Raw genomic sequence first — 18,063 nt, forward strand, 5'->3', positions numbered from 1 at the left:
TAAAGGTATGTTATTATTTATCATTGGAAATAATGTGATTTTGTATGTAATTTCAGGCAGGCTTGGCCTTTTAAAGATGCAGACAGTCATTGTTCTACTATAAATGTAAATGACTTTAGATTAGATCTGCCACATTAAATAAACCTCACTCAATATATTGGTAGAGATCCCGAAAAAGGTTCACTCCACCACATGTTTATGGAAAGTATTAAAATGAACTTCCAGCATTTAAGTAGCTGCAGTGTAATTCTCTAGTATTCAGTTTAACTGTTTCATTGGTGGGAATGTCAGGACAGAACAGCAGGTGTATGGAATTTGACATAAATGATCAGATAATCATAGCAATGGTTCATAAAACTCATTTATATTCATTAATTGTTTGAAATACTTGAAGGATTTCTCCAGTTTAGTTACTTTTTTGGTGGTCTCATAGACTTCTTCGACAATGACATTGATGGGGCCTTCTTCACATTTGTCCTGTAGGTTCATGAAATGTATTGCTGGCTGACTACAGATAAGGGATGTTCCTATCATTGGAGAAGTCCCACTCATAAATTATCCGTCCCCGAGATGTAGGTTGATGGTTTAACAACTGTTGAATGAACAATTGTTAAGTGAACGATCATCCTCAGAATAAGTCATACACATTTTGGCCATTATAGTCATTCATACTGGCCATATATGTTCATTGACACCGGATTAAGGATGAACGAACTTGCTGGGTATGTTTGTTCATGCAAAGATCATTTGCGGACAAGCAGCTTTCCTATGAAGATTTTAAATACAGCTGACTTCTTTCCAGACATAGCAGTCATAATCAGCAGTGTGACCATCTTATAAAATTACAGATAGAAGTAAATTTTGCCTTCAACAGGTGCCCTTCCCCTGGGGCCACCTATAAGCAAAAGCCCACTATGCCTATAGTAAAATGCAGCCCTGGAAATACCATGATATATAAGTAGTCTGACTGATGGTAAAGCTAACTTACCTTACATAAATTATAATAAACAATATATGTCTAATCAGTGCACACATAGGGGGTCATTTATTATCCATAAATACGCCTATATTATGAGCATTTCTGACGCAGATTGCGGCGCAACTTTTTCTCGCTCACGCTAGGTCCAAAAGGGCCCGCGTGGGCGAGTAAGGGGATCAGCCGGCAGGCCTGTCTCATTCATTATTTTCTACGCCTAAAAAAGGTCTAAATGTAAGACAACAAGGAAGCTGTCTTACATTTAGACTGGCACTGGATGCACCGAAGTTATGTAGAGGCCTCTGCGTATTCATAACTTTGGCAGATCCACTGCCAAAGTTATAGGGGTTATTAAGACTGGTGCCTAAAACACATGGCTTAATAAATGCCCCCTATAGTTCTCCAGATTAGTTTCATGTGTTCTCTTTTGATTTGGCACATGAATGGTTATCATTTATATAGTATTTACTATATTCATGGAGTGACTGGACGCTACTTACACAAATCATTACTCATGCACAGAAAAGTAGAAAGTAATGTTCTCATTTAGAGCCATTCATTGATGTTGTGTGTGAGTTTACCGATTTTGCAGATTATCATGTCACGTGACTGTCAACCTTCCCTTTAATCCCTTTGCCAGTGACAGAATCCGTGGCATGTTGTTTCTGATAAGTTGGATGAACAATAGAATCTCCTTCTATATTCTGCTGTGTGACATTTGCAAGAGTTTAGGATTTTAACACAATACTGGTTAGTTGTGGGTTGGAAAAGGTCATAATGTAAAAACAGGGTGCATATAAATGATGAAATGTAATCAGGGAGCAGCAACGAAAGGGTCGATGCTTCTGCTCTGCTGCTTCCAGCAGGGGAATGGGCTGTTTTTATTTCCATTTCTTATAAAAGAAAAAGAGAAGAGGAGGCAGCGCCTAATGTGTGTTGCTGTTTTATATTAAATTGCAGTATAGACACAGCGCTTACCATATAGAGTTGTAATGAGTCACAACTACTTTGCTTCGCCTTGCTGGTATTTGCCTGTCCAGCGTGCCGGATGCCTGTACTGCTGCCAAGGTTCTTGCCCGTGCCACAGGAACTGTCGTCACGATAGGGAGATCCATGTAGTAAAAACGTTAATGTAAACCTTTTTATAGGTGCTGTATACAGGAGACTTGATACCAAGTAAGTATCGGTAAAAAAGTAATTGTTTTATTCCAAGTCGACTCGTTTCAAGGGCGTACAGCCCTCTTCATCAGGACAATAGTGCAATAGCTATTTCCATTTCTTTGGACTCTAAAGCAGAATCTGCTTTCTGTGCATGATGAAGCTGCTTCCGTGCAGGTGTTGACTTCTGTGAAGATTTATAATTTTTTGCTCACCCCGGATTGTTATTGCTTTTGGGCAGTGGGAATGCTATTTGCACCATTGTTTGCATAATACTGAATATTCATGACCATCTCGTTTATAGATAAGCTAAGGAATATTTTCATTGTCTGAAATACTCATTTTTATTCTGCAGCAGTTAAACTCCTAATATAAGCATTATTCAATATCCAGATGGTAGCAGGCTTCACTGCAAATAATGTCTGTAAACATGAACAATTTGCGTTGGAGCAAAAAGTCTCTTTCAGCAAGGCTGGTTATAAATATATATTTTATGCCTTGGTTTTATTTTTTAGTGGCCACCCTACATCTGGTAATGTAGACCGTATACAGCAGCTACGGATGGAGTATCAGCAGGCAAAACGGGAAGGCTTCTCTCTGTATGAAAACGAGGATGTGGCAGGACGGTTTGAACAGGGTTGGGTAAGAACTGAATGATCCTTAACTTTTTCGAATTATACTAATATTCAACCAACATTTGTTAGTAAAATGTGCAACCTATCATCTGGAACCCTAATGGCAGAAAGTTCTGGATGGGAAAAAAAAAAAGAGTACTGCACATCACCTATTATCATCATAGAGAACATCAAAAGGGAATTGAATCATGGCTGTAGATTGAAAGGTTTTAGCAGCATGGAATGAGTTAAAAATAATCAATACTCAGCCTAAGCAATTCAGGAAGCAAGCTTCCACCACTGCCACACTGATACCACTCTGGTCTCTACTGCTCCCCACTTTCTGGCCCTAGATTCAGCAGAAGGAAATGGTTTGGGCTGTCCGTTCAGCCAATCACTGACTGAGGCGGGTCACTGCCGCAGCCAGTAATTGGCTAAGCAGGAAGTCCAAACCATTTCTTGTGTCAAGCGCAGGGCCATGAAGTGGTGAGCAGCAGGGACTGGACAGAATCAAAACGGGAGCAGAGTGGGAGTTGGTGGGGGTGATTATTGATTTATTTTATTATTTAGCCCACTCTATACTGGCTCATAAAAATGTTCTTGAAAACACCTTTAATCCTAAATTCATATACTGTATTTTCCCTGTGTAGCTTTACTTTAGTTCAGCAGAGTATGTGCTGTATAGACCCTGAACCTGCAGGACTTGATAGAACATGTGAGCTCAATACTTGTATAACTTTGTATGGCCTATGCATAGTATCCCTTTCTCCCCATTTTTGCAACCAATTTCATGAACTGTTCCTTTGCTAAAGCTAGATCTGCTCTTGCTATTGAGATATGTGAGTGGCTCATTTGCTACCCATTCTGTAATTCCACTTCTTGGCACAGTTTAAAGAATGGAGGGATACCACCATACCCAATGGTGCCTATCCATAATGCAGTTAAAATCCCTACTAACACAGGGCATAAATACCTTGTTTTCATAAATTTGGCTGATTTATCATAAAGGAAGTATAAAGTGGCAGGATATCAACAACAGCCTGAATACAAATCAGACCATTCCATTTGTTGTGTAAAATGACAAATCTTCCCTTCTTGTTTGTCAAATTAGAATGCAAATCAATATCTACCTTATCATGTCTAAGTATGTTTACCAACTGAGAATATGTGGGATAACATGAATGGTACTCCGGACTGACCCATTACATATTCACCCACTGGGTTCTCTTTTTAGTAAAGTGGGTTTCCAATAGACAAACAATGGACAGACTATTAATAATTAGGGCACAGTATAAAATTTGACATTTTCCTTTAATGTGCTACCATCAAATGATGTCCCTTGGGGGATATTAAACATTTAGATGTGTAGTTTAAACCTCAGGTTATTCTATGACCTGGTATATATGATGCATCTGGAGACGCTGATGGTCATGGTAGCATATTTTGGCCACATAGACTATCCACAGTAGCATGATCAACATGTGGTCTGGTGTTATCCTGTTGAAAAATAGCTCCTGGGACACTTTGGAGAAATGGCTGTACCACTGGTTCCTTAAACAAATCAATGGAAAACAAAGATGTTAGTGAACTGAAATAAAGACTACAAGGGTCCAGGTACTGCACATTATACCACCCCACACCATAATGCTGGGAGTGGGACCAGTGGGAAATTCCCTTGTGAAGACCTCTTCATGGCTTTGCAAACATGGTCTCCAGACCAATATCTGGCTATCATTGCTTTCGAGACATGATAGCCTGTGAGATCAGTGGTGTGAGGTTAATAGAATACCTATAGCTAGACAGCTGGCTTGTAGCCTAATGTTGTGCAAATGCCTTCTGATGGTTTGTGTAGGCACTGTTTGCCACCCTAGGCTTGGGATATGACATCCAATTTTGCTTGCATTACAGAATGGATCACTATATGCCATTCTTCTAATCAGATGATCCATCTGTGCAGAGGTTCACCTTTGTGCACCTTTTACTGTCATTTCAGTTTATTGTTGCTCTCCCAACCACCAGGTTATGGACCGTTTAACAATGCTGACATCTCAGCCTAGATGTGTAGTGATCTGTTGGAGTGATAAACCAAAGATTCTGTCCCTCTCAGTTTGCAACAAACAGTGACAACTGACAGGTCAATGAATAGGAGGCATGACACAATCATATCAAACACAACTTGATTCAATTTTTGAGATTTCATGTGGCTAAAAAACTTTGCTTTAAATCTGGCTTTTATGCCCTCCCACATGTCACAGATTGAAGCTAGGTGCTTTACAATTTGATAATCTGCAGACCTTAGCGACACGTTCTGCATAACCTTACCTCTTGTCCTTCTTGGTGTTGCAAATACAATGTTTATTTTTATCATGTGTATTCATTCACTTGCATGCACAAATGGTTCAAACTTTTCCTCCACCTCCCCCAGTCAACAGCTAGTTTTTAGACTGAGTTGTTTATCATTCTTCATTAAGAAAACCCATACTGTTAATAAATTAATAATTTTGTGCCATGATTTCATGGCAATTTGTTGGAGGATTGTCAACTTTTTATACTGATTAGGCCGAATGCACACGGCTGTGCTCCGCGGCCGAGAGCAGTCCATGGTATGCCGGGCTGGATTCCTGTTCAGAGCAGTAGCGCACGGTGTCACTGGTTGCTATGATGCTGTGTGCTTCATGCCGCCGCTGCTGTACAGTAATACACTATATGAGTGTATTACTGTACAGCAGCGGCTGCATGAAGCGCACGGCGTCATAGCAACCAATGCTGTTCCTTCAGATAGCTGCCAATTTTTTTTCTATTAAAACTTTTACCAATAAGTCTGTCAACATTACAGGATTCTATCACCTGGAAAGGAAACCTATTACAGATACATTTGTCGTTTTACAGTTTTATACTGGAATTGAGAAAGAACACAAGGAATTGGGATAAAATTGTCTTTGACAAATTGTTACAAAATAGCAGTAATTTAGTTGTATTTACTATCAAATCATCGTAACCACGTTAATGGACAGAACTTAAATATGCCTTTCTTGTACGTTCTGGATTTTTATATTTGTCCATGTTAGATTAAAATATCTTACTAGGCCCATGTTTAATATACATAGGATTGCTTGCATATTGTACTAAATATCTATCTAAATCAGTCTTATTCCATTAATCATAAATCATATTTATAAGATGCATTACTTTTATACCTTTTATCTTATTATGATTTTATAGTTTTTACAATTAACACCTGAACTATATACTACTACTTTAGTATACTGTATAATGTATGCTGCTGGTATGATAGTGGCAAATAGCAGAAGTCACCAAAGATTGATAAATGTGTCTATATCTATAATTTCCATATTTATTGGCTTGATCCCAAACAACTATTACATTATTTTTTTTTTAAGTGAGCAATAGTAGTAGTGGCGGGTGGGTATGGTTAATGGTAGTGGCGGCAGCAGCAGCCAAACATTATGGAACAGGAAGGTAAATAGGCAGACAGTGGCAGTAGCATGATGGGGCCTGCAATAAATAGCCACCATCTGCAAAGACAGATCTATTCATCAACCTCAGCCAAAGGTGTGTAAAAATACTCATTGATCTATGGCTCATTAATTTTGACAAAAGTGATGTTTCACTGGCGGAGCACAAGTTTGTCCTTTTGGATGTGACAATGCCAGCTGCCACACAGAAAACCCTCTCTGAGATGACACTGGAGGCTGGACAATGAGATAAAACTGGGCTAGTTCAGATCACCATTCCAATCTGCCTGCCTAGAATTCAATGGAGCCAGGAAACGGAGTATGTGTCGGAAAAAGGCCATTGTGATTTAGAAAATTAGACATCATCCTGCTGTGAATGTCCACTTTGTCCTAAATATTAATCTTGAGGTAGAACTGTGACCTGCTACTGCTGGCTCGACGGCTGGTGCTGCTACTGCTGTTTGCACTACTATAGCCAACCACATTCTGACTCTTAGATGACAAGACATGGGTCTTTATTTTTCCACTGTTCCGTTTAACAGACATTTTATTATGAGGCCTATAAATGTAAATTCACTGGTTTGGTACACAGATTAATAAATGGTAAAAAAATGTCAAGTGTTCATTCTTTAATTTAAAGGTGCAATTAAATACCCCTCCCGCACCCATTCGACAAACACACTGCACTCTGGTATTGACACTGGTGTACAATTGAAATACAATGCATAGAATGAAAGTGCTTTATTAATGTAGTTATTGCATCATAATTATTGCCACTTTATACATTTAAAGGGTGTTTGAAGCGAGACAATTTGTTTTAATCAAAGGGCCAGAATGGTTTAAGAATAAAAAAAAAATAAGCATTAGGTACCTTACTCATCCATAGCTTCTGGAATTCTGATGCTGCTTTGGTCCCCATTGCTCTGGAAATCTCTGTGGCCAGTCATTAGCTGCGTGGGCATTTCTTGCCATTTCCTATGTGTCAAGTCAGTACCAGGAAGTGCTGGGTAGTGGAGACTGGCACATACTTATTTATTTTTAATCATTTGGTCTCTTAAAAAAACAAAACAAAAAAAAAAGGGGAAATCTTCACTTATTTACTATTTACTCAAGGTATTTCAGCACTAAGAAATCTGTGTCAAAAATCTCAAAATATGAACAGCTCTAAAAAATGAAAGACAATAAACATTGTATAAAAGGAGCCTCAAAGTACCATACACAGAAAAGGTGTGGTCTTAAGGGGGTAGTCTTTTGGAGAGGTTTAACTGCCTGTAGTGCAATGTTTCATTGGTACAGCTAATACTAGTGGTGTCATAGTGACATTTCATTGCACATATACATAGTAATTAGTGTTGAGTGAGCATGCTTGGCCGAACACCAGTTCTTGCCGGAGTTCGGTCAAACACTGCGTGTGCTTGAGCGCGATGCTCGAATCAGTGTATTTAAATCTAATTTCAAGCTGATAGAAGAGCAACATTGACTGAAATAACCACTCATTACAACCGAGGTATGCAGCAAAGCATTTGTGAAGCCACAACACGCACAACCTTGAGGCGGATGGGCTACAACAGCAGAAGACCCCACCGGGTACCACTCATCTCCACTACAAATAGGAAAAAGAGGCTACAATTTGCACGAGCTCACCAAAATCGGACTGTTGAAGACTGGAAAAATGTTGCCTGGTCTGATGAGTCTCAATTTCTGTTGAGACATTCAAATGGTAGAGTCCGAATTTGGCTTAAACAGAATGAGAACATGTATCCTTTATGCCTTGTTACCACTGTGCAGGCTGGTCGTGGTGGTGTATTGGTGTGGGGGATGTTTTCTGGGTACACTTTAGGCCCCTTAGTGCCAATTGGCCATCGTTTAAATGCCACGGGCTACCTGAGCATTATTTCTGACCATGTCATCCCTTCATGACCACCATGTACCCATCCTCTGATGGTTACTTCCAGCAGGATAATGCACCATGTCACAAAGCTCGAATCATTTCAAATTGGTTTCTTGAACATGACAATGAGTTCACTGTACTAAAATGGCCCCCACAGTCACCAGATCTCAACCCAATAGAGCATCTTTGGGATGTGGTGGAACGGGAGCTTCGTGCCCTGCATGTGCATCCCTTAAATCTCCATCAACTGCAAAATGCTATCCTATCAATATGGGCCAACAATTCTAAAGAATGCTATCAGCACCTTGTTGAATCAATGTCACGTTGAATTAAGGCAGTTCTGAAGGCAAAAGAGGGTCCAACACCGTATTAGTATGGTGTTCCTAATAATTCTTTAGGTGAGTGGATATATATATATATATATATATATATATATGTTTAAATTAAGTTTAGCCTCTATTTCTGAAAAAGTTTGTGACAGGATTTGAACTCACAACTTCTGCATCACAGCCCAGAACTTTAACCACTACACTATATAGCTGCATAGTCAGTCACTAAAAAAAATAAAAATAATATGAGACTTCTACTGTATAGGTCTCAGTAGAACTACAGTGCAGTAGAAGTCTATTATTTTTTTTAACTGGCTATGCATCTATTATAGCTGAGTGGCTAAGTGCCTTGCCTCTAATACAGAAGGTTGTAAGTTTGAATGCACACGAGCACTTTGGTGCTCGATCAACACTAATTGTAGTGTGATGAATAGGAGATTCGGAGGATGCAGGTGGTGCTGGGCTCTTTTACAAGGGGGCGAGGCTGTGCACCAAGAAGGTTAGTACAGCCCCTCGGGCACCTTACCAGGCTCATTTACATATCTATAAAATCATTTTTTAAACACAATAAAAGGACACAGCTTTATGGGACAGGTATATTGCAGACATGCTAGCGGGGATCTAGCCGTGCATGTCCACAGCTCTATAAGCTAAAACGAGGTGACAGAATCCCTTTAATTATTTAACTAGATTTCTAGTTTAATTTGACCAACATTGTTATATAGATTATGGTTGCCATTCTGTGCATTATAGTGTTGCGCCCCACTGTCCCGGATGTAATGTCCTCCTTTTTGGGGTTATGAAAGTGGCCACCCTAGCACATGGATATATTCTGTATGCAGTGTTGTTTTTCTTTTTTCTTTTTTGTGTGGACCCATAGAAATGAATGGGTCCGGTCCATGTGTCTTCTGCAAAAGATGCAGCGTAAACATGGATACAAAATATGGTTGTGTGTATGAGGCCTTCTAATCTGTTAGTTATCATTGTGAAAATCACATTATACCATTGTGTTTTGCAAATTCTAAGGTCACTCTACTAATTTCCCACACCATGGACAGTCAGCAAATCAATGAATGATAGCTTGACAAATTTGATTGCTCCAGCCACTAGAACTTTCCAGGAGTCAAATATTAATATATACGTAGACCTGTGGATTTGATATCAGTGTGCTGTTACTTACTTTACTGCATGTAAAAATGAATGCTCTCTGAAACCTTCTCTGCAGAGCAGTATTTTCTACGCAGCAAATAGTTCAGCCAATCTTTCACCTATTGTTAAATGCTATGTGCGGTTGTTAAAAGAAAATCTTGTTCTGCGGTATTAAGTCATGCAATTATATCCCAGTAGGTAAAGGTCTGAATGTAATGCCAGTTTGTAACATTATTCTCTGCTTTATAAAAAGGTAAAATGTGGTTACTGTAGCCTTCAGATTGTAATGAGAATAAGGGTGTTTTTCTTAGGATCTGTTGTATTGCATGACTGTGTTCTGTAGTGCACCGTGTGGATTTCTAATAGGTATTACAAATCTGATTCATTTGTTAACAAACCGCATAAGATGAAAACATCTCCAGTGAACATAGACATTAGATATATGTAACTAGAAATGATTGGGCCCCACAGTAATATTTTTGAGCAGGGACCCCCCAGCAACTTCCTTGCAACCCCCACTCCTGTTGCTTGTCAAGATCGTCCTCTCAGACTTTGCCTGTCAGACACTCTGTCCGTTTCCTACACTGTATAGAAAGTCATTTTAGAATACTGTTGAGGAGGCCCTGACAATAAAATGTATTAGTCATCCACCTGGGTTGGCCCCTTCTGAGTTTGGGCCCCAAAGCAGAAACTTCCCATGCTTCCCCTATAGCTACGCCTCTGGAACAAGCCTAACTAGGTTCACCACTTTTTATCTATTGTATGAGTAGAAACAATTGTGATGGTGTAAATAGGATTGGAAGGCAACTGCACCTACAGGCTCATAGGTGGCCCTCTGCTGACAGCATTTTATGCATTGTGATATCCCAATTTTCTGATTCCCTTTTCATTCTTTTCAATGCAATTTCTCCAGTTTTCTAGTGATTGAAATGATGCATGTGGCCCATTATTCTTTGCAAAACTGTCTGTAAAAAAAAAAGTCATGAACCGCAGCAGCAAATGATCCACTATTAGGGGTTATCTTTTACATGATATCATAGGCCCTGTTGTGGCCAGTTCTTCATATGCTATAAGGCCTCTTTCACATCAGTATTATTTCCGTTGTTCTACTGCGATAGAGGACCAAAACCAGAGTTGCCAAACAAAATTTAACTATTTTTCTGGACAACTTAACCGAAAACCACAGCCAACATTTTTACGGACAGATTGGAAAACCATAATGAATTAGAAAGTCTATAAGTAATAAATGTCTATAGCTCAATATACTGAGAACTCATCACCAACATTTACTGTGAGCTGTAAAATGTAGATAATTATCACCAAAGTAATCTAGTACTCAAATACCACCATCCTCATCCTCAAAAAATAACAGACATATCTATTTTTTTTCCATGGACACAGGAAAAAAGTCACCTATTTTTACGGACTGTCCAGAAATTTCGGAACGGTTGGGAATCCTGAGAACAATGAAAATAACAGAAATGCCAGATTCGGCATTAGTGAATGAGATCTACTTGGGTTCCATCTGGGAGTCTACTTTTTTTAATGAGGAAAAAAACTCCAGCTTGCAGGATTTTTTTTCTCCTCTGTTTTTGAGACAGCATGTGATAGAGGCCCTAAATGGAGCCTCCAACACAGATAAGCAGAAGCCCTTACATCCAGCGGCAGTCAAATCCTTGTAATTGGTGACATTTTAATTCATGAACCATTCAGAATTACAGGCTGGTGAGTGTTGGTTGTTATTTGGAATATGTGAGTCCCATAATGTAAAGTGTCAAGCCCCCTTGAACATCCTCACTCTTTTCCCATCCTCCATATTGTATACATTGTATCCATTTGATTGCCACCTATAATGGATGAGGGTAGTTTTGTAATATTTTGGGCCCTGTAAATGTCAGATGATTTTTATGTGCAATACATCTAGTGGGACCCTATTAAACAGGACAATGAATACAGAGTAGTGAATAGCAGTTAACCAGAGAGTCATGCTAAGTACTCAGGGGCAGACCATACAGAGAATTTTCCTGGTGGTCCGATGTCCACAGAGCCACCCGAGCTATCCTCACTGCCGCTGACTGAGTACATACTACTGGGAGCACTACAGGGGACATTATTCATGGAAGTCCAGGCAGCAAGCTAAAGGTAGGGCTGACTTGGTGCTGTGGCCCACATCTCACCTCCTAAGCTCCCTGCTCCATATCTTAATTAGAGACAATTGGACAAGGAGGAGGGCAGAACATGGCAGCTAGTGATGACCACCACAGAGAAACAAGCTTCTGGGGAGGTATTTTGTGCGGCACTATGTTATTTGGCTCTTTGGGATGGTATTCTGTGCTGCAACATGGAATTGTTGACCCTGCCAACTTGTATTGGTGCCATCTACTTGTGTTCCCCTGCCTTCTGTCACTTTGGACCCACCTACAACATTGGGGCCACTTTTAGTTTTTTTCTAGGGCCGCTTTTAGTTCCCAGTCCACCACTGGGAGTACTAAGAGCAACCAGTGCTCCATCATCAATATTTCCTCTAACAACTATCTATATGTTTTTAAAGCTAAATTATTACAATTTGGTTAGTCTTCCTTTAAAACTGCGGTGATGTTTTGATACTGAACTGCTGGTTGCTCTGCCTGCTGATAAAAGTCCTACATTTTGATTCCTTAAGAAATGTTGCTTATAGCTGTTCATGTAAGGACAAAAATAATTTGTGAGATAAATGGTGCAGTTTATACACAGTTTACAGCACAGTCACAGTTTCATTTGTCGCCTACCATGTGTAATTAAAGCATCGTTCACATGGATGACTCTGACGCTTGTTTCCTCAGCTTTGACAAATCTACTTCAGTGAAATGACAGGTGAAATGAGGATACGTTTGATGAGGGAAGAGTGGGATGAGAAGACTGAAATCTTAGCCAAGGCAGTTTTCCAGGTTACTGGTGATAACAGCCAGTACCAGGCTGATATATAATTGTCATGGAACCATGAACCAGACGTACAACAAGAGATAAGCGGAAAATAAGAAGGTTTTATTGAAGAGCAAGCCGTAAGCAAAGTCCGAACGGATGGCTAAACCGAAGCAGGGTCTTGCGGAGACAGAGGTCAGGAACCAGAAGGGTAGTCAGACGAAGCCAGGAACAGGAACCAACGGGGTAGTCAGACGAAGCCGGAATCAGGAACCAACGGGGTAGTCAGACGAAGCCGGAATCAGGAACCAACGGGGTAGTCAGACGAGGCCAGGATCAGGAACCAGAAGCAGCAGCAGTCTTGGAAGCATGTGAACACAGGAGGACCAAGCAAGGAACTGAAGCCACAGACCTCCTATATATATGAGCTGGGCATCCAGCTCCTCCCAGTGGGAAGGAGGAGCCGCAGGGTGGGAGGCTACAAGAAAACCCAGAAACCAAGATGGCCGCCAGCACATGTCAAACGAAGGGAACAGCAAGGAGGTAAGACCATGACAATAATTCACCTAAGAATAAAAATTCTAATCTGATGTAATATCCTTTAAGGATTTCCTAAGATTTATTAAAATATCTTAAAATGTGCAAAGAACATATATGGTAGATTTCTAAGGTTTGAATGCAGACTGGGGTAGAGTTTAGTCATTCTGTCTGAGGACACCTTCTGGTTCTGTTGTTAAAATGTAATTTTGTGATTAATAAAAGTAGTAAAGGTCTTGATAGCCGGGACCAGATGCAGCCACTGGGAGGGATTAGTGGCTAAGTATGTATATATATATATATATATATATTTTTTTTTTTTATCTTTCTTGCTCTACCTTCAGACATGATTGTCTCAGCTGAGCTCATATATGATAAAATAGTGTGAGTATTCAGTGCCGATAACTGTCTGCTCTACTACTGCCTAACCATCAGCTACACCATCATGAAATTTTGTGATCAAAGGTGCGCGATTTTCTTAAACCTTGCGGTGGGCACTGATTTATTGAGAATTCAGCCCCTGATTAATTCATGCAATAAGACTTTTTATACACAGGCACACACACTATACCATTCTAGCCTGTCCTTGTGCTCCACTACTGTCTACTGAGACGGTGGTCAAACACCACTTAGGTCACCCATACACACAGTGGTTCGGGCCACACAGAGCCGCGGCCAAAAACATGCAGTTTTAGGACAGTGTTGCAGACATATTTTTGTGGTAGTTTTTGAAGCAAGAAGTGAGAAACAACCATCTAGAATGTTATATGGACTACCATTTTCATCTACATATACGTATCATTTAAAGAAACCCTGCCTCCTGACGCTAAGGGTTCTGAGATCAGTATTTAAGCAAGAAATATGTCAGTCGACCTCCTATGTTGTACAGGTCCAGCATTATTTAAGTGAAGAGTTTACTCTAAAACGTGATTGTATTGAATGTCCTTGCTCAAAAATCCCTCAATTTAGCCCAGGCAGACGTGATGACGTAGAGTAGGCATCACCCCTACCCCTTCCTCTCCTCCTTCCTTGTTCCACCGTGTTTCACCCCACCGCGTCTCCTGGCCCGCCTGAGGTCCGATGTCAGATCTGCCGTCTGAGCTCCGGAGTTCGCCTGTCCTGGACCAAACCTCCCGGGGGAACTGCTGTTGATGACGTCCGCTGAGCCCTGTACTGTTTGTTTCCTGGTTGCGATACTGTTTGCTCTGGCTGCCTCCACGTGGGTTCCTCTGCCGGCGTCTCTCCTCTGCCCTCTGCGCTGACTTCTTGGAGGCTGTGTCCTGCTGTTTCGCTGAAGGTTTTCATTTATTTCCTAGAAGACTAGTGAGACCTGTCGGTGTTATACTGGATTCCCTTTTATTTTTTTTTTTTTTTTTTGTTCCTACTCTCAATGAGTCTACATGGAATTTTTTTGTTTGAGAACGACACCTCTACACCTTTGAATAATCTGATGGGAAATCTGGGGCAGAAGGTCAAGATTTCTCAAGTGTATAAATTGTTACTGTAAGCACTATTTAACAATACACCCTCCCCTGGACAAAGAGCTTGGGCAGTGGACTGTTCAACGATTCAGTTAGGTGGGTTGAAAAATATATTAGCTAATTTAAGACTAGTGTCTCATAATTTCAATCATGTGGTGGTTCATTTGAATATTTTACATAGAATATATGTTACACCAGTATGGTTTAATAAACGTGGTTTGAGAAACACTTCGAATTGTCCACGGTGTGATTCACCTGGAGCTGATTTCTTACATATGTTTTGGTCCTGTAGAAAATTATTAGAATATTGGAGGGCAATTAATAACTACATTACCCAGAAATTGAAAGTAGCGATTCCGTTTACGGAACAATGTTGGATAAGTATAAAAAGATCTTGTTAATTAAATTAATGTTTATGGCCACACTCTTGATTACAAGGACCTGGTTTTCACAAAATACACCTACCATATGTACTTGGCTAAATTTGATTGATAAGATCAAGAGATACGAAAATATTTTATATAGGCAAATATAAAGAAATACCGAGGAGAAATGGAATAGGATATGGGGGAATTGGAAGTCTTAAGTTTCCCTGCCTTCACCTCATCCTGTCTCCGTCTTGTTGATGGAGGGGATTGGAGACACATTGCAATGGGAGGGGGGGGGGGGGCGCTAGGGGTAAGCAAGGGGGTTTAAATGAGGGGAAAAGAGGGAAAGTAATAATGTTGTTGATTCATTTTTGCATGGTAATAACTGTTTTTATTCTAATAGAAATTTTAGCACAAAAAACCCCCCCTCAATTTAACCACATTACACAATAGACAGATGACTTTAAAAGCACTAAAACCACAATGCTGTTTGCTGGCTACAATTTTGCTATTGTAATAAGTTAGGCTGGTATTACACCAGAAGATGAGCCTGGCGATTGTCGTGAAGGAAATGTTCCATCCAGGGGTGCACCTAACCTTTCTGCTGCCTGAGGCGAAAACTAAAACCGCGCCCCCTCAACGCCAATTTCTAAACGTAACCCCTTTACCACAATGAAAGCGCTCATTATCCATGGCCCCCCTCTTGCCCCTACCTGGTGCTGCTTGAGGCGATCGCCTCACCTGATCTCATTTGATGGTGCACCCCTGGTTCCTTCCCAAACAATCGTCTTCTGGCTTGTGAAGGAGATCGCAGCTATTACATGCTATTGTTACCATGAAGCGTGAGGAAATTCGGCTTCGCTGCAAATTCTTTCCAGATTGAAGTGAATTTGTTTGACTTTGATTCGCTCAACAATAAAAATATTGCTGTATGCAATGATGTTTTATCCTTTTTTTGACCAGCATCTGCAACAAAGTCTCCACTACCAGAAAATCCGTTGCAGATATGAACCTAAACCAACCTGTGTGAATAGACCAATAGAGTTTATTTTACTGTTTTTATTAACCTTTGCTTTCTTACCCACATGATTTGTAAATCCCAACTGGATTGTAATTTACTGTTTATTACTTGACTATGTCTATCAGTAAAGCTTCTGGGCAGTCTTTGCTTGGCGGTAATACATCTTTTATTACTCTAATAAGGTTTACAGCGTAGAAAGAGGTCAATATTGCCATTCTGAGGATAAACCCTTTAATGGGCCTTTCCTCATTGCCCTGTCAGACAGAGGATGCCCTATATACATTGAGGTTATCTGAAGTAAGCACTAAATCACTAAGTTTCTTTTATGCTGAGGCTGTCTACAAAATGTTGTGCTCTCAGAAAGGTGTTCACACCATGTCCTCATTGAAGTGGTGTTTGTCTAACGATGTCCAAATGAGTTCTTCGTAAACTTACTGTCATCCCATTGACAGTGCTGTAATTCATTCCAAATCATCCCATAAACCATGAGTTGATAAAAATCACTGCACAAAAGGAAGAAAATGTTGGCAGTCTTTCTAATGATTGCCATCATCTCAGATAATCCTGTGGCAGTGTTTTTAATTAGAGGAAAGTGCTTGCTGGCAGATGAGGGGTTAACGTGTCTCCAAATGAAAACTTATATGAATCGCTTGTCGCAATGTCTTTGCCTGATGAAGCTGTTATGGCCTTATATTAGGATCCATCAGAGAATACAGGTTGTTCTAGAGAGATTGATTTAGTCTCCACTGAGTAAATTAGTTTCTAGTGCGAGATGTCTTCTCTCTAAAATTTTAACCAACAAGGCATGTTGAGACACAGTTGGTTACATGAACTGGGGTCAGATAAACCCAAGAGTTGCTTAGCAATACATTGTACAGAGAACAAGCCTGGAATACTAATCACTGCACGCGTCTCTGAGAACACTGCCACCTACACCTGTCCAACATGCAACGCTTGACATTTAACCTTAAACCAAGATCATTTTCATCTATCACCGTTAATGAGAACTCTCCAAGGGAATCCTTCCACGCTGCTCGAAATCTGATCAACTAATCACGCTGCCCTAACTTGCAATTTACCTCTAACCCCCCGCTGTGTCCTTTGAGTGATGATGTTCTGTTACACATTTGACAACTCAATGGAAAATACTTGAGTGCCGGAAAACATGGAGCAGGTATGACACGTGGCATGCGCAAGACCAGTACCTTAAAAAAATTTTCAGCAAGACCCACATGCACTTTTATTATATTCATTCAAATGTTTTCAGTATCGAAACATCAGTTGAAAAATGAAGGCCACGTGAGAATCCCTACAATTCATCCCTTGCATCAGCTCAACTGGATATATTCTGTTAATCATTTCTATCTCCCAACCCTCTGCAGAAAAAAAAATAGTGATGGCTTGTCCCCACAGAGAATATTTGTGTCTGGGCAGCAGATTGTTGTTTAGACAGCATGATCTGCTGCACAGGAACGATGATTTTTGGTGCTAGCTAACAGACATGATCACTCACTGAACAAGCATTTGCTCATTCATGGGATAATTGCCAGCACCTTTTACACAGGGCACTTATCGGGATAAAACCTCTCTAAAAATGCTCATCCCTGAAAATTGGCCTGATTATCAGTCCATGTCAAAGGACCTTAAAGGGTTTGTGTCAGCAGTATAAATGTATCCCCCCCAAAAGATATTGCGGTTATATCACTTTCCCCAAATACCACCACTTATCAAAACTGCCTTATTCTAAACTTATTAGCCTACCATTGTACCCTGTGGAAAATCAGTTTTGATATTCAATGGCTATAGGCTACCTCAGGCATTGAAGCCTAGGACGTAGGAAGTGTCATTGGTTAGAACAAGGAGCGTGGTTAGTGTCACATGCACATTTTACTGCCCTAATGCATGATGGGAAAGCAGTAACATGACAAACCAGGAAGTAGGATTCAAGCATCGGGGATAAGAGAAAACTGCAAATGAGGTAAATTTGAAATGAAAAAAAAAATAAAAATAAAATAACTATTTTAGAAGTGTCTGTGAAGGTTCTCATTTATCCAGGTCATGGTATATATCTGTAAAGAATAAATCAAGGCAGCTGGACGTACTGTAGATTTCTTGAAAACGTTTCACTCGTTCTTCCAACAAGCTTTTTAGAAGGAATGGAA

General features: G+C 40.2%; 1 protein-coding gene across 2 annotated transcripts in view; it reads left to right on the plus strand.

Annotated features, from left to right (window-relative positions):
* PARD3B (par-3 family cell polarity regulator beta) overlaps nucleotides 1–18,063 on the plus strand; it is a 1,547,452-nt gene that overhangs the window by 1,186,905 nt on the left and 342,484 nt on the right. For both annotated transcript variants that reach the window (XM_044302617.1, XM_044302618.1), the window contains exon 21: nucleotides 2,650–2,776. In XM_044302617.1, the coding sequence (XP_044158552.1) occupies nucleotides 2,650–2,776 (127 nt within the window). The remainder of the gene's footprint in view (nucleotides 1–2,649; nucleotides 2,777–18,063) is intronic.

This window comes from Bufo gargarizans, chromosome 8, assembly GCF_014858855.1.
Source record: "Bufo gargarizans isolate SCDJY-AF-19 chromosome 8, ASM1485885v1, whole genome shotgun sequence".
Taxonomy (NCBI): Eukaryota; Metazoa; Chordata; class Amphibia; order Anura; family Bufonidae; genus Bufo; species Bufo gargarizans.